The sequence below is a fragment of the Saccoglossus kowalevskii genome, chromosome 15 (assembly GCF_978046115.1).
Source record: "Saccoglossus kowalevskii chromosome 15, keSacKowa6.1, whole genome shotgun sequence".
NCBI lineage: Eukaryota > Metazoa > Hemichordata > Enteropneusta > Harrimaniidae > Saccoglossus > Saccoglossus kowalevskii.
In genome coordinates, this window is record NC_140655.1 from 31,301,141 (window position 1) to 31,325,023 (window position 23,883).

Consider the following 23,883-nt stretch of genomic DNA (forward strand, 5'->3'; position numbering starts at 1 on the left):
ATAAAGGACCACGGACCACATATGCGTCTATCGCCACGAAGCCCTGTACATCACACGAAATATTGATAAATAGTAAGGAACTTTTCTTTTCATTCGTATAAATCAACTGACACGCGCATGCCAAAGCGTTGTCAAATAGATTTAAAGGGTTGTTTGTACCACCGTCCCTCAACGGTGTTGAGGAACGGTGTTTGTACCCACTTTCTTGAGGGCATACTTTGCGATGGACACGAGCTTGAGGTGAATCGCTTACGTAAGTGCGCCCTCTTCGAAAAAACCCTCTGTGACATCACATAAAATTCCCGGATGTTGACATCATCGCTGCAGTTTTCAGCCATCTTGGTCAAAGAAAAATTCTAGGACTGATACAGTCAGCCAAATAAATTCACAAATCTCGCACCAAAATGTAAGTATACTTGCCGTTTCTATTTTTTCTTTGATTTCTCCTAATTTTGATTCGATTAATCATGACGAGCATTTAAGCGTTAACGATGCGTTGAATGTATGTGCTGTGATTTCTTTCGTGACCAATAGTGCATTTACTGTGCAATACAGGGCGCGGGCATATCTTTCCCACTTTCGTCGATCGGAAGTACAAACACATTTTTATATATGTCAGCTGTATATTTATTACAAGGTTTCTAAAACGAATCAAATAATACTGTTTTTGGTTTGTTTGGAAACGAAATCGGCGTAGTCAGTATTGAACGTGAGAGCATCACTTAAAAGTGGGGCCCAAACGCAGGATTTTTCAGGGGACCATGAATGAATGAATCGGTTGACCAACGTACAATACATCATATGATGGTGACGCTGTATATCTGATTCATAACCGATTTTACGCGACGGCCTTTTTTGTTTGTTGTGGAAAATGACTGCAATGTTTACTTATGCTGCGATTAAACGCATAAACTGTTATCAATTGAGTGCGTGAATGGTCCAGAGGACCGTGTTGATCAAGTGACTCCAATTCGTTGAAGAAATATTTCCGCAAAACTGAATGGTATCCGAATGTGCAACATCATTTGCTGTTATAGAATGCCATTGATCTCTTGCTGTATGTGTCGTGTTCCTTTGTTATACCTTTAGATTTGTTTTATTTATGAAAATGATTTGTACGTCATATTCGTCCTTCAATGCTTGTACACTATCCATATTTCCGTGTCTGTTCTTGTTATTGGAGAATAGTGCAGTCTGTTTGTGCATCCAATTAACCTCACAAAGTGCCTTGGAAATCACAGATGGTATTGGGCATTAAATGTTCTCATTATAATCAGTGACAAACATTATTTGACTAGAATAGGGGTGTGTCATTCTTGCAATAATTAAATTATATGGGAGGTGTAGACTTTATTTAGGGTTAGGGTCGGGTAGAGAGTGGGGTCTTATTGTGCAGGTTTTTAGTTACATTTACTCCAGTTTTAGCATAATTGCAGTACATCGTTAGAATTGAGATTATTTATCAGTGTTATATACCTCTATTTTACATAAATGTCCAATATCAATGCCATAATAAAATTATTTAATCCGCCAAATTTACATAAAAATTTTTTCTGGGCTTTCATGAAATTCCCAAGGTCACTGTGACTTTGCTGTCTTGAAAACCCCAGGGAGAGTGTTCACTGCTACAAACATTTGTGTGCATATTAATTAAAGCAGTAATTATAAGTACAGTTACACACATAAAATCAGTTATGGCACAAATGTAAATAGAAATAATTAAATCTGCTAGGTGGATTTTCTTTTAAGTGGAAACATAATTTTTTTCCTATAATGCATTTTGGATGATGACATTTTCTGTTACATATAATAACATGCAATTTCCTCTTGATGTGCTCTGGTAATCTAAAACCCCATTTTGATTGTATAAACTGAACATTCGATATCATTCATATCCCAACGAATATGAATTAATATATAAATTTTTGCGTATAAGATTATAGATATTATGAGGATATTACCTGATATCACTTGTTTGTAGATCAGGTTGATTGAGGTGACGTCATCCACAAACCAAAAGTTAGTACAGTTCATGAGGTCATGAGTATCTTATGAGTAAGTGGTATCAGGTGACCATTTTATCACATGACCAACTCAAGTGGGATTTAACTGATCTGCACATTCGCAGTTGCACTTGCCAATGCAGAAATGTTATCCTTCTTAGTGTTTTTTTAAAACAAACTTTCAGTCGTCTTTATTGTCATATCACAATTCAAGCGATCTGAAAAATTTGTATTCCAGCGATTAAAAACAGTACTGCCACGCAATTATTTTGTAGTGTGCTATTCAAGCACACAAAGACTGATGACATTCATGGTACATGTCAGTAAAATTAGTTAGTGATATTTCACACCACTTCTGTGAATGATATATACCATGGTCATGTGATGAATACAAAATATGAGACCTTGTTTTTTTTTAGCTCTTTTTACCTCCATGTTCATTTGTATATCAACTTGTGTTAAACACGCAACTCTGGCGAGACCAGCCCAGCCCCAGCGCTCAGACATCAAGATAATCTAGTCTGAGTCGACATATGTCTAACAGTAGGCTAAAACTTCTGGTACAACTCAGCATTTTGCTACACATGTGAACACCCTGTACTGTACCATATTTTTTTATAGAGATGTTTCTCTGGTCTAAACAGGGATTCCGCGGATTTCTAGGGGGGGGGGGGGTAAGAATACAAATCTTGTTCATTCACTGGAAGTAAACACGCTGTCGGGTCATTGTTGTTGTCTGCAAGAGGCCTGTATCAGTGTATAGTCGAAAGGAGACAATTCGTGGTGTCTCCAATGCGGAATGTTTGCGACTCTTCATCAGTGCAATCGTAAAATCCGAAGTGGTTTTGAATTGTTCGAAGTAATATTTAACGATTAACATGATTGGCTGGATTGTTCTGACGGGCCAATCAGTGAAGAGCTTTCATTTTTCTTTTCACCAACACTGCCAATTATATTGTTTCAATTGTTAGCTGTGTTGGATCGTTGTTTACAAGTTTCATGCAGCGATAATGGTGAAATTGTTTACAAAAGACAACAGATCGATAAAGACAGTAGGAACAAATTCTGTTGGGCATTGCTTGACAAGGAAGTGACTTTGACTGTGCGAAACGAGAAGAAAGATGAAGTGGTAACTGAAAAATTGAGTGACCTCATCGACAAATGTGAGGTCTAGGGAAAGGCGCAGTGTCAGTCTGTATTGTAACGATTTGATCAACTTCGGTTTACTTCCCAATCTCATCCCTGTCTAAAAGGTTAATATTTAAATGATTCAGTATACCCAAAGGCTTCTATTGGAGATGTGCTTCTTATAGAGCGAATTTTCAAGCTGTTTAATATATTATATACTTGTATACAGTTGTTAAACTTCAGATTTGCTTGATATATATATTATGACATTCAACGACCAAGAGTAATCAGCTATTGATGATGAATCATGCTAAAGACACTAAATTAAATGAAAAAGTACACAAAAGGAGAAAATATATGTGCATTACCCAGTGGTCGTGATATTTGCATCCTCTGTACAAACTTTGGTGTGAACTCATGATCACATACATGGAGGTCATTAAATATTTTAATTACCGGGCACAATTTAACAAGCACAACTATTTCTAGTGTAAATATGGTCAAAGTTGTATGTATATTTGGCATGTGCTATATACATGTATCATTTATTGGAGTTTAAAAATGTATGTACCGTACTATATTTTTTCTGTTAAAAGTTCATTTTCAAAATTGTATTATATCTTGGATCATTAGTTTGACCATAGACATGTCTTTGTTATTTACACTAGTGTATGCGCTGCAAAGTAAAAGTAAATATGGTATTGTGGTTTATATGTTTTAGTACATGCAACAACTGTACCATAGTTGCTCTACCATATTTCCCTATCAGTAGCAAATACACTTGCATAAATTACAGAGGTGTTTCTATGGTCAAATTAAGTAATATTTTAATAATTCAGGATACAGTGTTATCAACAATCTAAAATAGCTGGTGGGTCACCTAATTTGCATGTCATTTGCATTTGATATTCTATTTATATTTACAAGAATGTTTCAAACTGTGTACCCATTTAGTTTCTCACTTCTTTTTCTTTTTCAAAAGTTGTAAATACGGCTAGAATTTTCATTTTTGTTTACTTATATATTTTTTATATTTTCTGTACATGGATCTTCATATTTATTTCTACTTTCGTGGCAAATCAGCGACGGTCTTGATTGACTCACTATTTCCATGATTAAACTTTCTACCTACTTGCAGACTTATAGTTGACATTGTTTATATCTCCTCTGTTTCCAAACTGTTTTTAGCCCATGTACAGTGGTGGGCGGGTATTCTCACTAGAAAACCAGCATAGAGTATCAGCTAATTTACATAATAATATGAAATCACCTCTATTGTATTCATTGTTACGCCAAAGTCTCAGTACCCCCAAATATAGCATGTTTGTTCAATTTGGTAGTAACCACGCAACTTTCAAACTTCTGGGGTCAACATGTTTTGTGTTCTATAGTACAAAACCACATAGTGCAGAATGTTTTGCACAGAATGGCAGTACCGGTATGTGTTATGTATTTTCACCTAATAAAATTATTATCGTTTTGATTTTAAATTTGTCATCTCTATTTGAACTTGTGTTTATTTTTACAAGCCACTCACAATTCCTACTGATCCAAAATGTGAACTATTTGTACATAAAAACTGTTATTTTTCAGAGGAAATATTTTTTTATCTTTTATTTAGCATCCTGCCGCATAACGTGTCATTTCAGATATGGAACCAAGTTCAGATCATGCCCATTTATTTTTCTGTCCACTTGTAACTCATTAACTCAATATGCAATGTTTATTATGTCTTACGGTGAGCCTATTTTTGTTGGAACATGTGCACTCAAATAATTCAACATATTTTGAACAGTTTCTAATGAGTTAATTCCTGATAAAACACACTCTGAAGAACATTAGTCAGTTATTCAAATGTGTTATACAAATATCTACTATGTCAAACTTTTCCATCTAAAACGCCAAAAGTGTGATTTTTGGTTTTATATGCACTTCTTTTAGTGATGCACTATTAATAAAACAAAATGTATACCGGTATTCTGTATGTGCTACATGTACAAGTTTAAGTAACTGGCTGATCAAAATGAGTATCTGAAAAATAATCTGTTTTGAATAAGATATACTAGTATGCACATTTATATACAAGTCATTACTTAAAATGTCATCAGTGCAATGCTTCCTGTTATTTGGTCATTCAATCCAGTGTGATCAATTTGCCACCATTATACTGAAATGCAGTTTTTGTTTTCAAGCTTAAAATATGACTTAGTTTTTCTATTGTTTATTAGCCTTTCGTCCCTTTTTAGTTTGGATGAAAGGGAAAACTGAACAATGGCTGAATTGTTCATTTCATTTTATATTTACAGAAGCCCTCATAGTTGAAATGTAGCTAAAATTATCACTTTGCACAAAGATCATAACTGGCACTGTATCTGGCACATATATCATAACTGGCACTGTAAAAATGTAGATGCAGAGATGAAGACCACAGCGAGAATGTTCGGACTAATTTAATAATTTTTCAATTGAATTATTTGATCATATTATGTGCAACAAAGTGGTGGCCTGTATTGATTTCTAGGCCATTATGCAAAGTAACACAGTGTTGGTTTATTGGCTTTCGTGTCATATTTATAGTCAAGTGACTTTCATATAAGGGAGAATGCCCTCTTTGTATTTCTTAAATTATGTGAATGAAATCCAGTTTTTGTCCAATTTAACTGCTCCCTGACCCAGATTTCGTACCACAACATGAATTAATTTTGATGATAAATATTATTCGATACTAATGATATTTGTGAATTAAAAAAAAAAATATATGTCTGGGTCAAGGGTTGATGTCTCACACGTTTGTGTTAACTCGCCCACAGCCACAGGGAAACACTGTACATGTAATTTTGTATTATATCGAATTATCACAAAATAGAGATGCATACATTTAGAATCTACTCATTAAAAATGTTTGTACCAAACAAAGGAATTATAAAAAAAGATTTGTTAATACATATACAATGTGTATTTCCGTTTACATATATCTTTGAATACACAGAAAATATTAAGTTTAATTATAGATATCATGAATCACTTTAAAAAATTAAAAACTAAATGTGTCAAAAAGACAGAGCCAGACTCAAACCATGATGTGGCTAAAAGCAGACATGTGCCACACTAGACTGAATCACTGAGTACATACATGTATAAGCTGTTTGAATTGCCAATTGGAAGTTTGCACATCATACCCATATATAGAGCATTATATTTTACTTTATTTAATAATTTTTAATTCCGACTACAAATTAATTTTAGTTCCACCAAAAATTAATCTTCCAGCTGTGTGTGTTCTAGTTGTACACAGCTAGAATATTCAAACATGTAGTAATACCTGAAAGTCACGGCTCAATATGATCCTTGATGTGTAGCTAGATTCTCTGAGTGATATAAATGGTAAACTAAAATACAAAGTCTCTATGGAAACCCTCCAGTTGCCCCTCCAATTTCAGAAAATTAAATGTGGCTGAAGAAGGCTAAATGGTAATTGATGCAGTCAAATTCAGTTGAATCCATTGCCATTAAAAAGTACAGTGTAATTTACATTTGACAAAATGATAAAGTAATGCAAAGTTATTTTCATCTGAAATCAATAATGTATAATCTAATATTAATTTTTGATAGCTTGTTTTGATGTTAAAACCGCAAGGTTACAGCAACATTAGTACTCGTCCATTTATTATTTAGTAATTTATTTTCTGCACTGATATTTTAAAATCTTCTATGTTGGTATAATATAAATCAAAAGGGCTTTTCATACCTGCCCTGGGAATGCCCCACATTTGTACAGTGTTCCTACCGGGCTGCGATTTCACGTTTTTGTTGCGCAATTTACATTACTTTCATTATCTTTCAATTCTAGTGTGCAAAGAATGTCACACACAATTTATAATTGCCGAAAACGTGACGAAAACAGCTTTAAAAAGTAAAAATAATCATTTTTCATTCAATTTTCGTTGTGTGGTGGCACTTTTGAGACAATACTTCAATGAAGATGGAGAAACCCAGTGAAGACAGAGATGTTGCAGCTGTCCCAAATTTAAGTAATGCTGGTGGTAATATTGTTACACTGAAACCATGGTATCAGTGGTTGTCTAAAAATGTGATCGATATTTAGGCCAGACTTTTATTATCCCTTGTTTCGCGTACCCGCTGAATGAACAGGAGCCGAAAAGGAAATAAAAATTAAATTTTATTCCAGCGTAAATTCTCGTGCCCGCCGACTTGTGAGTGCAAAAAATTGCTAAAAAAAATTATTTTATCTTCATTTTTTTTTCGCCCACCGCCTAACAAATCCAAGTTGCATTTTCATAGGAGTATCATGATCAAAGTACTGCGCAGATCTATACTTTATGCGTGTTGGTTGACAGTGAATATCGACATGCTGCTTGAGACTACGAGGCGAACATGGTGGCGGCGTGGTTTGTGGTGACACGCTGTGAAACTCTGTTGTCAAAAACCGAGAAATCCCTCATTAATGCTGAAAATTGTGTCCCAATTGGCGACATTGCCAACCAGGTTATACATGGAATAAAATTTTATTTCATTTATTCTCTCTGCTCAATCATCTCACTTAAAATTCTTTGAGAATCACACAAATCTAATGGAAAAAAAGAATTTTATTTTTTTTCCCGCTCTCCACAAAAAAATTTATTTATAAAAACTCAAACAATGAAATAAAAAAGTCTGGCCTTAATGAGTCAACTAGTTTAACTGGTATAGTACTGTCAGACAAGCAAAGATTATGGTGAAAACAATACTATGGCTACTTACACTGATAATTTCAGATCACAAAGTTTAATACCACTTCTATCAATTGTATTTGACTTATTAATAAATCACAATAAATAGCAATAAGTATGAACTTTATTTACGTTCACTTTAATCAAAATACTCTCAATTTTCACCCCAGGCCATGCAGAAATACAAAAAACCTGAATGGACAAGGGGGGACCCTGTAAATGTAAATGTATTTGGATTATATGGCTAACATTTTCTAACAACTTAGCTGTAGTTCCATAGCTTTTCTTGTGTTGGTCTTTGTGATGGTATTTTAGCTATTTCTGATAAATTTGGTGTCCTTAAATTTGTTGTTTTTAGATTTTAGGATTTTATCTACATACATGTAGAAGAGTTATAGTTCCTTCCATAGCGTAACACAAACAGGTGACCCCCCCCCAAACTGTATTGCAAATAAAAGTTGATAAAACTACTCGGCTACTAACAACTATATGACCTTATGTTTTGACTCGTATTCATCCTGGTAAGAATACTGTTTATACTCTCCTGAAGATATCTCTCTTTCTCTCCTGTATAGCATGGGAGCTTGTCCACATTTCCCAGACAGGCAGATTTATCTTAGTATGGGAGCATGTCCACCTTTCCTTTATATGTTTACTGTAGGATGGGAGCTTGTCCACATTTCCCAGACAAAGATCACAGAAATGACCTGTTCCATGGGACAGGTGTATAACGATTGACAGTTTTCCACCACTTACTTGCCAAGTGATAAAAATTTGCAGGTCGATCATGACCGACAATTGTTGAAAAAACATCTTTTCATTTCTAACCTGATGAACGCAGAATAAATAAAATATTGCCAGTTTTTGTAAATAATCTTGATACATGTATGTACTTTGATATTCTAGCCTGTGGATTACTTTATTTTTAATTATTGTCTGATATTAAAATGTATGAATGAGTGTAATAATTATTGTAGTATCAATATTGATTGTAATTTGTGTATTTTATTTTGGTTTGTCATGCGTGATTGATTTGTGTGATGGTAGTGCAAAAACATGTTCTGTGTGATGTTCCCTTTATATCAACCTGATATATCTACTGTATGGTGTTTCATTAAAGTTGCATTTCCACTTTGAATTATATACAGAACACCTCCCATTGATAATTGTGATCACCATGAAAAATGATCAGTTAATATAGCAACCGATCTTGAAAAATTGTAGTACTCAGCTGTCATGCACTGAATTTGTATTGTTGTATTAAAACTAAATTCAGTGTCGTAAACTACCTACTCAACAAAGTTTTTTTTATGGTGAGTCTGAAATAGACATAATGAATAACTTCACCTATATAGGTGTTGTATTGACACCTAATGGTAATACCTGCCACAGATCACCCTCTCTGATGTCATGCAACACGGCTACCGTAATGCAATTGTGGAAAAAAATCTTTTCCTGTAACGACCATACTGGGAAATGCAGTGCTACATGTATGTCAATACTGAAAATGTGTCTGGAATGATTCAATAATTGTATTAACCTTGATATGGGACTGTTAGATGGGACTTGATATCCATCACTTGTAGTGATACACCAAATGCCATGTGGATGTCATTAAGTTGATTGTATTGTTTTAAACGTTCTGACTCATACCCAGGATATATGCATCTGCGAGCAAATATGGGTTTGACAGATGCTTGTATTGATGCGCTGAAACTTTTGTAACCAAAACTTTTGCTAATCAGTGTGGTTTATATGAATTTCCAGGTCAGCCCAACCACCGCCACAGCAACCAGCAGCTGGTCAACCACCTAGGTAAAAATCAGTGTCCCACCCTTTGTTATATGCATGTATATTTTGTAACCACTATGATGCACATGTTATTGTATGTGCCCCATGATATTGATTAATATTTTATAATTTTGTAACTCTAATTTATTTTCAGATATGGTAAATGTATGTATGTCTGTTTACCGTTGTTATTTTTGTTTAAAACAGCCTGCAGTTAGTTTATTTTGTATTGTCACACTGATGATGACTTACCAGTCAGTATCAAATGCAGCATTAAAAAGCCAAAAGTAATTCATGCCAATCATATGCAAAGAGAACCTCGATAGCTGGAAAATAAATTCATTTTCCTGCTGTTTGCGTGTTATGATCATAAATTTTACATAACATATGTGTTTACTCATATAGTGCCACAAAGCTAAATTTGGCTCAAATTCAGATGGTGTTCAAAATACAAAAATTTTTACAAAAATTTAGTTTAGATTCCTGAGGACAGTAACACAGTTACCTGTCACATAACTGTGCATCGTGGCCATCAAATGTTACTTTAAATGACAACTGATTTACTTGGCATGTTCATGGGATCAGTGAGATAACTTGTCGCACTGCAGGCTGGATGGATTGTTAAATATTGTAAAGGTGATTACTGAATTTAATATAGACAGTAGCTCCACCGACTTGTGTATCATCGTGCGTAGATGACAATTCACGTCTCAAAAATTGATGGTTGCCAAACATACTTCATCTTGTATTGAAATTGTTAAAGGCATATTGACTTTTTTCTCATTTTAACAAAATAATTCAGGATATTTTTATTCTGTCTAATTGGTCATAATTAACATACAAAGTCACATAAAATCACCAACATTTTGGAGATTAAAAAAATATTGTGTATCCCAGTCCTGGGCTGGCTTTTTTTTTTTTTATTGTTAATTGAACTGATGTGATTGAATTAAAAGCAAATGTGTCTCAATTTTAGCCACAATTACATGTACTGGCATATGAATGTAATCTGTTACTAAACCTGATCATTATTATTATCACATCAATAGCCATGAATAGATCTGTACAAGTATTTAGTATTTTTATCCTATTTGGCCAGTGTTAGCATAACTATATACCGGATTCGGCTGATACCCCGCCCATCCTAAACCCCGCCCATGGGCAATATTTCAAATAGTGGGCGATGTTTTGGTCCACACATTGCCTGACTGAACCAACAAACATTTTACAAACCCCAATTTTCCCGTCCGACATTCAAAAATGACGCTAAAATTCACTGTGAAGTCGAAAAGCATTAAAACTTCAATAAAACCAATGCTGTATATGAATTGTTGTTGCGTATTATGACTCGTTAAAATACATTTCACTTACGTTTATTACACTCGAATAAAGTCTACGCCTGAAAAGAATGTTATTTACGAAGTTTAAAATATTCAAGCTTTCCGGATTCGAGCCTCTTGGTTGTTATCAGCAATGTTTAATCTTTGTCTGTATCGCATTCCAGACAAAATGACATGATTATTAAAACACCGAGTTAAGCAGTCTTGTATGTTCTATAAAGCTAACCTTGTACACATAATCTTGTACTGACGTGTTTTTTGTCCAAAAAAGACGTTCCCTTTTAGTTAACCCCCATGGTATTTGTGAGAGTTGAAGGATTTTTTGAACACATGACAAGTAACTATATTGATTTGCGTCAAGCTGGATGGCCTGAATTTAAATATCAGTGCGTGAACTCTTGAGGTCATTGCCCAATGCCGCACGTAATTCAAACGCGTGGTTATTAGAGTTCAGTCGAAATGTACGTGAATATTGCGATTGAAGTGCGCTGTCCAGAGTTTATTACATTATAGTAAAATTTAACTTAAAACATGGTATGGTTTATATTACATGTTCACTTCATTTCGAATAAAAAAATCACCATTGGAACATCGATGAATCACAAGTATTTAAAATATCGCATCAAGTTTCGCAAAGTACTTGAAGTTCAATTGCGTCCCAAAATTATGTCGCTAATCACTCAGTTGTCGCAGCATGTGTTGTGTCATGTCCATGATGCACCCCGTTTCGACTTTGACTTGCTTTTCCTTCTTAGTGCATGTTCTTGTTCACGTAAAATGCGACCTCTCACCAATGTATAAAAATACTTTGAATTTATACTTTGCATGATTATATTTGGTCGACGCGAAACATTATTTTTTCTAGAACATTTTTTTCTAGACCATTTTTATCAACGCAGGGTTATTTTTCCAGACAAGATGGGCCTCGTAATATCTGCCAAAAGATCGCCCGGGCGTTCTTTTGGTCCACATTTTTTAAAAAAAAAAAATCGAATCCTCTATACGATCGCCTAGGGTGGGGTATCAGCCGAATCCGGTATATGTATTCCAATTTTAATAATCATTTTGATTGTGTGCAAGATATTTTTTTAATTTCTTGCGCAAGTTTGATGATACACAATATAATACGCTATGATGAATTGTGCAACCTCAATACAAATTTAGGTCTTGTGATCTACTCACTATTTTGATATCATAATTTTACCATCCCTCAATGCACCTTCAAATTCAGTTTAGTTATTATTCTATTTTTTGTTTTTTTTAATTTACTGCACTTCAGTAAATAACTGTAGAATATCGAACTTCCTCAGTGGAAAGTACTAATAGTGTGTACACCACTTGAATATAAACTTCTAATGTGATACACTGCCTGTTTAGTCGTGTCTGGCATGGCTTTATCACATATCAAGATTAATTTTTTGGAATGGTCAAATTATTGCTTGCTTTTTACTTCATCATCATGCTCTTTTATACTTGCCTGAATGATACAAATTATTTCCTAAGAGTAACTATGGAACAAATAGATTTTGAGGATTTTAAATTCAATGGAAAAGAAGATATCTGGTGTACACATATATATATATATCTGACAATAGGGATTAACTTGTGGCCAGGCTGCAAGACATGGGCCTTTATATAGTACCTGCTGTAGGACATAGTGTAGTGCACATCAAGTCAGTGTTCTTTGTGACTGGTATGAAATAATAATTGTTCACAAAAACTTGAACATGCGGTTTGTAATGTTGGAATTGTCTTCAGTAATTTATCTTCTACTTTTTATTACTTTTCTCAACAGATTTGTATTTGTTTTTAATAGATTGCAGTTTAGATGTAGGATAAGACTGGTACATGTATATCGATATGAATACTGTGACAACAACTCATGATATACTCTCTTTTATTTCTTACTAACAGGGCAGCGCAACCAGGGCAACCAGGAGCAGGAGCAGTGCCAAATAAAAGGCTGCAACAGACACAAGCTCAAGTAGATGAGGTAAGGCTAATAATGTTGCATACATAGACAGTTCCGAAAGAGTTTGTAACCCCCCCTTCATCTGAGGCCTTAACCCTTACACTCTAGCCCATCAGTGTAAGTGTACATGTCCATCCAAATAACTATACATGTCCTGAACAGGGGCCTACACAACTGAAAATGGGGAAGGGGGTAAGAGTTATGGGTCAGAGGCTACCAAGGAACTCATACTGACAATTCAGACTTTGATTTTTAGGCGAAGTGTTCTCAAATTTCTCCACTTGCTGTATTTCATGCAATTATAATTGCAGTCTATGTAAGTGAGTACACAAATGACTGCTTGAATCTCTGCTACCTGGCATATAAACACAGTAGTACATGTATTGGGAATGTCACACTATCATTTTATTTTTAAATCAGATTTATGAAGTGAATGATATTATATGTTTAACTACTCTTCGTGATAGGTCATTACTTTGTAATGCTCCTTTTGTATACAGACTTAATCATTTTCTTTTTATCATTTAATTTCTTTAGGTTGTTGATATTATGAGAGTAAATGTAGACAAGGTACTAGAAAGGGATCAGAAACTCTCAGAACTGGACGATCGTGCAGGTAACTTTCTATCTCTGTTGGCAGTACATAGTAGATTTGATTTTGTTTAAACTGATACATAATAATATAGCAGTGAAAAACATGTCTAATCATAGTTTTTCTATGATTATACTGTAAAAAGGTTAATTATTCACTGGGTTTTACTTTTGCTTATTTCGTGCTAAATTAAAACCCAGTGAATATGCCTGAAATGGTAAATCAGCGAAATTTAAACCCAGTGAAAATTAGTCATTTTACAGAACAAATGGCACTGTGGAAACAATAGAATTCAACTGACCGCAAAAACATGTACGGATGTATTTGAAATTGTAACAATTACTTTTGACATCACAAATCGAATCATGTCGCTGTACACAGTTAATTATGCAGAAATGATACCAATCTCATAAATTCTATTTGCTTTTACTGTTTTATCTCGCTAAATTATAACTACAAGCATGTACAAGATCTATAATAATAAGGTTGTCATAAAAATATAGCCAATTATGCAATATGAGATTGCTCTGACCTCAACTCTGTGTCAGTTAATTGTGTATCACCACACTGCCTTCAATAATAATTTACTGTATTCTTGTTATAACCTGATATTTTTATATCTCAGATGCATTACAGCAAGGTGCATCACAGTTTGAGACAAATGCTGGTAAGCTGAAGAGGAAGTATTGGTGGAAAAACCTCAAGATGTGGTTGATCTTGATAGCAGTTATTGTGGTTATCATAATAATTATTGTCAGTAAGTATCAACAAAACTGTTTATATATCTTTTGTTTGTTCTCCTGATGCAAGCATTTTGTCGTTATCAATGTCATTTGGTCATCAGGTAGACGTTAGTATAACTGCAGTGGAAATTTGAAAAACCTTACAATGTTGTGGAGTGATAGGAAATACATTGATAGCAACGTACACATTTAAGGAATATTGCTGTTCGTGTATGAACAATATCTTGTCTGTGATAAATATTATTTCCTTTTTTGTTGTGTAAATTTTAAGATTAGGCAAAACATTTTGAAACAATCTGCTTTCAATCCTGATTTTGTCTTACTGTCAACTCAAAAGTTCATTAGTTCCAATGCACCCCCCACCCCCAATTTATTCGAAATACATTTTAAATTAGTCTCAGCCATTTAGTGCCAAAAGTAACATAATTTGAATATAATTCCCCATTGTTAACTGATGAAGGGGGTAACAAAAGCCAGGATTAACAACTGAATAGCACAAAATGTTGCTGTAATGGCCTATGTGTGAGTAATTGCATGGTTGGGAAGGAAGGTAAAGAAGATTTTACTTTCTTGCTGTAGATCCAGGATTGTTGATCTACATCCCAACCTTTGATCACTTCTGTTTAAATAACATGATTCAGGATATTAAAGCATGGTGGTCGTCGCGCAGTGCGTGTTCGAATTTCATGTAAATAAACAATGTATTTCACATGTGTTGTACATGTATACGTCGCTATAAGTCCAATATCGAACAGGACGCAGCACGACGACTGCCGCCCTTTAAAGTGAAAACTTTTTGTGAAACTTCGTAATGTAAATGGGATATACCTTGCATAGCCAGGCTTTGCGTATTTTATCCTATGCTAAATGCTTTCTTGCTATGTCATTTTGTATCAGTTTGGGCAACACAGGGATAAGGTCATGTGTCTGGGTAAGCACACAAAATGCATGGTATTTTTCTAGCTCTGTATGTATGTATGTATGTATGATAATGTCTGCAATATGTTAGTGCATGAAAGCCCTCTCCTCTCTTACATATGTATTTCTAATGTATCAATGTAACATATACTGTATATTCTTTAAACTTGTACTCTGTGGAGTTTCTTTTTCGTCTGTTGGTTTGAAAGTACCGGTAGTATTTGATATATTTAGCCGCTTATGGGAATCGTTGTTATTTGTATCTTGGTGATTGTGTACACTTGCTATGGAAGTTTATTGTGAAAATCTGGACAAAAAGTTTAGTAATACACTGTAGGTATATGGTTAGCTCAAAATGGTTCAAAGCAATTATGTTTTGTGGTTCACCATATTTGATTAGTCAGAGGCAATTCAGTTTCTAATTTCACATTACGGATAAGGGAAATCCACTTAATTGCAGTTAACATGTCAATTTACAATAGAACAGAAAAATCTGCAAATTTAAGACAATAAATATGGTAAAATATCAAAACAATTAAATATCAGTAAAAATGAATGCATTTAATTATCCTACAACAGATGAATTATTTGTGATATTTACAGAGTGCAACTTAAATTTGTTACTAAAGTTTTACTCTGACATTTTACGTAATAGTGCAAAACTTCCCATAATGCTTCAGGACATATTTCAGAGTACAACTTTAAGTGAGTGTAGAAATGGTCAATGATGCAACATACTTGTATTGAAAAACAGTTAGTGATGAAGTGTCCTACAATATCCTCTTGGTAGTAAACTAGACACCTGGTCTGTAGTGAACTCCATGTTTTGAGAGTCTTGTATAATGTATGTTATCTGATAATTCACACAGCAGTAATGCCGGGGTCCAATTTATACATTAGTAGCGTTCATGCACATCTCCTTAGCACAGGCTAAGAGGTCAAATACCTTAGCTTTTGTTTTATAACTGTAGAACTAACATGTATAGCTTCCTAGTTACTGTACAGAGTAGTCCTAGTTAAAATGACTGAAGATTTTTGTATATTCTTAATGAGTTTGGGCATTCCTTAGCCCATGCTAACCACGGTTTCTATTCGATATGTAAACATACAAGATTAGCTTAAATCCTAGCCCGTACTTCGTGTAGCGTGAACACTACTATTGTCTCTGTTGATTCCAACATTGCCATGACATATACATCCACAGTCAGCTGGCGCACACGTGATAATAAAATAAATACGATATTTACTACATGGGGGCCGCCATCTTGAATGCAGCATAAAAGTACCGAGGTAAATAAGACTGTGTATACATCTGACATATATCTGTGATAATCATTCACTTCGATTGGTGTTTAACCAATAACTTGTTATTGGTTTTGCAGCATTGTAGACAAAACATAAACAAGGTTTTGCCAAAATGAACACTCTCATCCAAGGTGATACCCCAGCTGCTTCCATCTGTTTTCTCCATTTCACTATCGAAAAATACAAAAGGGAAATGTGTCTGTAACCACGTCTCCTAACAAAACTGCTTGTGGGTGATCAGACTCCATTGCTATTCTTTAAATTGACTGTCAGTGATAGTACTTTAATTCAGGCACTCGTATGTAAAGTTTCATTCAACTTTTGAATCAGTTTGCAAATAATTAGCTAGTATGCCAAGCAACATGGCAGACCATCTACTATGCAACATTGCCTGTACCTGTGGTTTATCTGGAATCTTGCAACATGCTTCTTAGTGAGCTTTCTAATTGTGGAGTGAAGCCTGTACACATATCTTAGAAATAGAAAACTTTCTATCAAATGCAAATTTACCCATTAACTAGACCTGATACAGTTGTCTGTTATTACAGATGCTTGCTTGATGATCTGGGCCAAAAATGTAAAATGCATACTGGTATCAGTAGTTCTTTCCAAATTTGACTTTTATACTGACGTTATATACACAAATTTGACACCAGTTGACAAAACTGAATTCATTATTTTATGAAGTATACATGTCTTTGTCAGATCTTTATATTCACCTATTTATACTTTTTTGTCCTTCACATTTGTTGTCTTTTTTCTACCTAACAATAACAAATAAATTGTTATCTTAACTAACTTACTTACTAACTGCTATGTATTTACTACTAACCATCATTCACATAGTCCTATTACTAGGGGATTTTTTTCTGCATTTCTAGTATAAAATTAAATTTTACTAATGATTCTTATTTCCTACATCAATATTTTTTTTTTTTTTTGGGTGTGATAAAATCAATTAAAAGTTATACTTTTGTCAGATGTGTCTCGTATACTTAGAACAAAAACACAAATGGCTCAGGTAATGAAAGAAGTAAATGAAAGCGTGCACAGTTTTTTCAATTGATTATGCATACCCGGTATATTGTTTCTTAATGAACCAATCAGGAATGAGCTTTTTGTGCATGTGATCTTTACATTAAGCATAATTCTTAAACAAAGGACAACATGTAAACAGAATACATGAGGATAATAGCGTGTGCAATAATTTGTCAAAAATTCTATACAACAAAATGTTTTAGATTACCGGTCTCTATTCTGCCTGCTTACATTACTATTAAGAATTTATAATAATACTAGTACTGTATTTTCTTTAATTTTATAGCAACTTCGAAATTGCAAAGGGAAAAATGATATATACACTGAGAAAGAATGTAAATGAATAAATAATATTACTGTATTTGTGTGTTGAATCATTTTCCTGTTAATTTGCTTTGAAATTCATTTTTCATTATGATTATAAGTTAATTATTCTCTTAATTTGAACCATGTCAATAATAGTTACATCTTTGCCAGCCAAAGTTGTATTTATTTATTCAGTCTTTATCACCACTATACTTTGGCATATTGTATTCACTGAGTGCCTTATCCTAGGGCAACTCTGATCTGGCGCATATTTGAAAGGTGTTTTTTTTAGTTAGCTGACCTGTCAGTAGGATGATGCATTGATTTACTATAGATTCATTTGTATGTCATAATTTGAAAAGCGTGTACACTATCATTTTCAATAATTTGCCAAACAAATTATTTTACATTAAATCACAATCTACAACTTTTTTATCAAACAAAATCATTAAATGTGCTCAAAAAATCCCCAGTTATCTATGTTTTAATTAGCGTTATTAATAATAAGCATAATTATTAAATTGATTTTTGTTCTTCAAGTAACCCCTTCCCACCAATCTATTTTTGATTCACGAAATTAACTCAAGTATTTGTGTGTTTTTTTACAGTCTGGGTAGCAACACAGTGAACAGTGTATATTATCAACAAAGAAGTACACAAAGAGAAGATACCATCCTTTTAACATTTTCTTTTGTCATAATCATCACCACCAATATTCATTACTCAGCTCTTTACTCTGATATCCAAAAAAAAGCTGCAATACAATTGCTATAGACCGTACATTTTTTGCCGCCAGAAATTTTCACAATATCACGATCTAAGGGTTACTCACAATGATTAGATTTGAGGAAAGTCAAGGTGACTCAAAATTTCTCAATTTTTCCTAAATTGTGAAATTCTCGAAAATTTGTTGCGTGTGAAATTGAAATGGTTTACAATATTTACTTGTCTATAAAGGATGTCGTTGGCAATGTTTAGTTCTAGTCAGGCAATATATTGCTGTTTGGTGCTCCCACCTGTATTGTCTTATACATAGGAACTTTGAGGTATGGTTTTATCTGAAAAGAATATATATATATAGAGTCGACTTAGCCCTCAACCATCTTTCAAAATGTTAGACCAGCAGAATACAAGTTTTTTTTTGTATTTGTATATAAAGTGATTTTGCACTTGTAAGGGGGAGTCTGAAACTAATGTACATTTGTGCTTTTTTGTAAGTTTGATGATGACCTGCAATAGACATCATTTGTGTCGCCCTTTTGCTGTATTCTGGACATTTTTTAGTACAGTGCACGCAGACTTGTCATATTTAGAATCGTCTCTGTGTGTAGTTTGTTTGTAAAATATTTAGGACTGTGTAACGCCACGTCATAGTTGGTTTTTAAAGATGATTGTTGTCAATGTTTGAGGTTTTTGACCAGTTATTTGTGTGATGTAAGAAATCCTGGTAAGGATGAGTCATTTCCTGCTTGTCAATATTCATACAGAGCTCTTGGGTTTATCTTCTCTGCCTTTTCTTTTATCACATATAATTGGTTCTACCAATGAGCATGATGAGATTTATCCTAATTGAATTTGTAAATTTATACTCTGCCATGTTGGTGATGGTGGAATAAAAACTGATTTATCAGAATCACAGACAAAAACAGAAATGTACATTCTATCAATGTCTGATGCCTCTAGAGGGCGCTGTTATTAGTCATGGTAAAGAAAACTAAATTACCACACACAAATATCTGGTCAAGACCTGTCTGCACTTTCAAATCGCATTGTACTTATGTTATTATTGTTATTACTTAAATTAATCCAGCATGCCAACTTTACAAAATTGTGCCCCAGTTTTGTCTCGTCTTTTGTCTCAATGAATTTATTATTTATTATTGTCATTAATATTTCTGCTGTGAGGAATAATTTTTGTGTCAGTTTTTGGTGGATAATTGTTGGAGAAGATAAAAATAGTAATTAACAAATTGTTTAAATATATATATATGAATGTATTATTTAAATACAAAAGATGCCAAGGTGTCCGCGCAGTGTATATGCATTACATAGTGTAGACTGATTTTATTAGTGTACTTGAAGAGTCTCTGCAGTGCATTGATGATGCGATTTATTTATCCGCTGAGGTGTTTGTGTGTTTATCACAGTAAATAGTGTGGCCATTATGACTAGATTCATTTCGGAGGAGTCATTTACATAAACTTGATTAATCTCCGTATGGTTATTAGGTTAACTGGTAAAATTGCTCTAAAAATGTATTTAGGTTACAATTAGGAGTTGTATTGTTGGAAAAATTTTGTTTTAAACCTTTGACCTTTTAAGTAATATATGTACCGATACTGTAATAAATGCAAAACCTATGGTATTTGGAGGAAACCTGCCTTTCCAATAACTGAATATGACAAAACAATTTGATGGCTTTACTTGTGAGAGATTTCAGTATCTTAGGATGTCATCAAGTCATCAAAGTGCACACGAAATTTTCTGTTTGCCATTTGGAAATGGACTATTTTACAAAATCAACATTTGATGTGAAACAGTTTCCTAAATAGCCATTAGATCCCTTGCTTTTATGAAATTTGTAGGCAGACAACTCATGTTAACTCTGTGTCAAAACGAACATCAGATACTTCCTACGCCAGTTGTGTTTAGCATGCTCTCAAAGTAAAATTGGAACAGCATTGCATAACTGGATTTATTTTAGTAACAACAATAAATAACTTGTCGGTAAATAGCGTAATATATCAGGTTTTGACCAGAGTAGCTTGCACACACAGTAACCATCAGATTTGATTTTTGACCAAGTTAAGGATAAAGTTTTACCGACAGTACAACTTAAGGGGTAGGACTCGGGCCACAAAATCTCGAAAAAACTTCAATTTGTATTATGTCAAAAATAACATCAAAATGCTCGTTATCAAACTTTCACAGTTTATTAAAAACAAGAAATTACTTTTGCTGAAAATCTACCTAAATGAAACATACAAGGGACTGGAAAATAGTATCCATGCAGAATATTTAAACATTAGACAAAAAAAACGATGTGTCAGTTATAAAAGCAATCTGACTTTCATGTGTTGTTTAGATGGGAGGAGAGACGAGCTTTTGTGATTGTACACGTTCCTTAATGCGTCGCATAGTGTTCAAAATACCTTTTCTGTTTATATTCACTCAATGTGGGATGATTGTGTGCTTTTAACACATCGACGGCCTTGATGTAGCAAGGTTTTAACACGCATGACCCCCCATTTGGGTTTGCTACATGATACATTTCAGCATCTCAAACCTGCTGTTTTCTGTCTCCCAGTATACTACTCTGTAAAAGTCTGTAATAATGGTCAGATTGTCTGTCTTTCCAGCAACTTGTTCATTTTGCAGTGCAGTCTCTTTACTTTCATTAACACAGACTATTTATTCCAATATATAGTAAAACTGAAAGATCCGTCTACCGCATCGTCAATGCACTGTACTAAGACCAAACCTAGTTAGCTAGTTACATTGTACAGGAAAGCTACAGCTTAGCCAGTAGTTTGCAGTGTCATGTAATTTACATTCCATTTTTGCAATTTTGTGCAGTTTTAATTAGTTAAAGGGAAAGTCATCTTCATCTGATACTTGCCATTGTGAACTGTTTTCATGTTCCCATGCAAAGACTCAACACAATGTATAGGTCTCTGTTTTAATCATCCCAAAAATGGTTAAAATTCAAGAGAAAACAAATAATTAAATACGAGTGAAGTGATATGAAGCAGAGACTTGTACTTATTTAAATGGTTGCTGCTTTCAAATCTTCCATTGCTCATCTCTGTCTATTTTGCCTTATCTTCTGAATATCTTTTTTTATGCAGTATTCAATTCGCTATACACCACTCCACGAACTCCCTGATGAAATGCTAATAAAATACCCATTCAGCTTTATGCAAATAACGTGCGTATATTATGGGATAAAATATTCTATGTTCATTAGCCAGTTTAAAAGCTGTGCACAAGGAATTCCTGTAATCAGAGATTGTTTCAGACCTGTGGTCAATAGCTGACTAAGGCGTAGTGGAGTAGTTTATTGTGAGTTTTGGATTGCCCTAAGTCTACTTGAAGAGTGCCGTGTTTACAGCCATATGGTATATTAATCTAACCATGCAATATCCTCTGTCAACCAGAAAGCCTGCAAGATTTTATTGAAGAGATTCATCTGAATGTGAAACTGCCACATTGTTTTGTAATGCAATGCCTCGTTATAACTCAGAAAATATTGCAAATATTCTTCCTTCTGAATATTGTCGTGGGAAAACCCCCAGAAGTATACTGTACCAGTTACACTGAAAACCTCTGAAAAGTGTTCAGTACCAATTGCTAAAGCATGGTCGTTTGTGATTTCCAGTTTTTGAATAACCTGTATATATATATATATACATGAATGCATTTCTTCATAAGTCATGTATCTTCAGAGCTTTTCTGTGCACTGCATGCCTGTAACTTCATGTCTGACACATCACTTACAGAAATTTTAGAAGTTTTCTCTACCAATCAAGTTGTACAATTTAGATTATTCTGTACATGCACTTTATTGCCTGGATCCTTATTTGTTGTTGATCAAGCAAGATTTGTAACCTAGATCCTTATTGGATGTTGATCAAACAAGATTTGTAACCTTGATCCTTATTGGATGTTGATCAAACAAGATTTGTTTCCTGGATCATGATTGGTTGATCAAACAAGATTCGAGCACAATTTTTATTTGTAATGTGTCAGATGTTGAGGTGACAGTCTTGTGTTATTGGGTTGATTGCTGCAGTTTTAAACAAACATATTTCTATACTACCGGTATTTGTGGTTGTGGGAAATCATTTTCAACAGTTTGCATTTGGCAGTATATGACTATTATAGTTGATGTAGATAATGCTAATATGTTTTGTGTAGGTGCCCAAATGTAATAGTGTTCTTTGACAGCACATCAGTTGCATTTATTGCTAATCTTATGTTGTAAGGCTAGTCAGAATTGTTAGTACATAAGTCAAAATACAACAGAATGATCATGGAGGCAACTCCAAATTTGCTATCTTTGTTTTTGTTTTCAGACCTGCATGCCTCTCATTGTTGAAACATTTGTGAAATGTGCTTTTCCAAAAAAAAAAACTAGCTGTGTGTATTAATCTGGCAATGTGTTTAGAAAGAAAGAAGGAATCCATAATCATCTGCCCGTTTAGCTCAACTCTTTCATGTCCAGTTCTAGGCTGTTTTGAATGTCCCATTTTAAAAATTGACTTCTATTGTATCTCACAGATTGATTTGTCGCGCAGTTTAAATTTTGTATGAAGATAAATTGTAAATATCACTTGATACCAAAATCTTCCACTCATTGATATGTTCATTCTCCTTATCTGTTCTCAAAAATGTGTTGATGTGCTGTCAACGAACGGTCATTGCAAGTTATTTGACTGAAATAATTCCAGTCGATTTTTAAGTTATTAATGAATGAAATAAAAGTTTTTTTGTGATCTGTGATATCAAAATATTAAAATTGATGTGAGAATTTGTTTTAGTAGGATTAAAAAAAAATCCAAAAACAGAGGATCTATACTTGTAATATATACCAGTTATGAAATGGACAACATGTAACAAAATAACTATGTGTTCAAAGTTAGTGAAAGTATTTATTTGTGGATTGTATGTCTTTGTAGCAAGGAATTCCAGTTTATAGTGCGATTTACCACAGGCTTGTACTGAATGTAATATTTCCAAAAGAATGGATAAAATTCCAATATAGTTACAAACCAAATGTTCATTTGTGGTCTTATTTGAACCCTTTGAATATTGCTTAAAAAAAATGCAATAAACATTACAAATAGGTAACCTAGACAACCACAAACTGTTTTATTTAAATAGATTCGTAAACTAAAATTTGTTAGTATTTCTAGTATTCATCTTATGATTTCATGTTGCCATAGTAACAGACCCTTATTGCGATGGGCATTATGTTACGCATGTTGTATATTTCACATGGGACCCATACTGAACAT

General features: G+C 33.9%; 1 protein-coding gene across 2 annotated transcripts; it reads left to right on the forward strand.

Moving 5' to 3' along the window:
• Positions 1-301: 301 nt before the first annotated feature.
• Positions 302-23,642, forward strand: Vamp (vesicle-associated membrane protein). Of its 2 annotated transcripts, XM_085508257.1 has the most exons (6): positions 302-406; positions 12,907-12,985; positions 13,502-13,580; positions 14,182-14,313; positions 15,197-15,230; positions 18,475-23,642. In XM_085508257.1, coding segments are annotated over exons 1-5 (312 nt in total). In that variant the 5' UTR covers positions 302-404; the 3' UTR covers positions 15,217-15,230; positions 18,475-23,642.
• Positions 23,643-23,883: the final 241 nt, after the last annotated feature.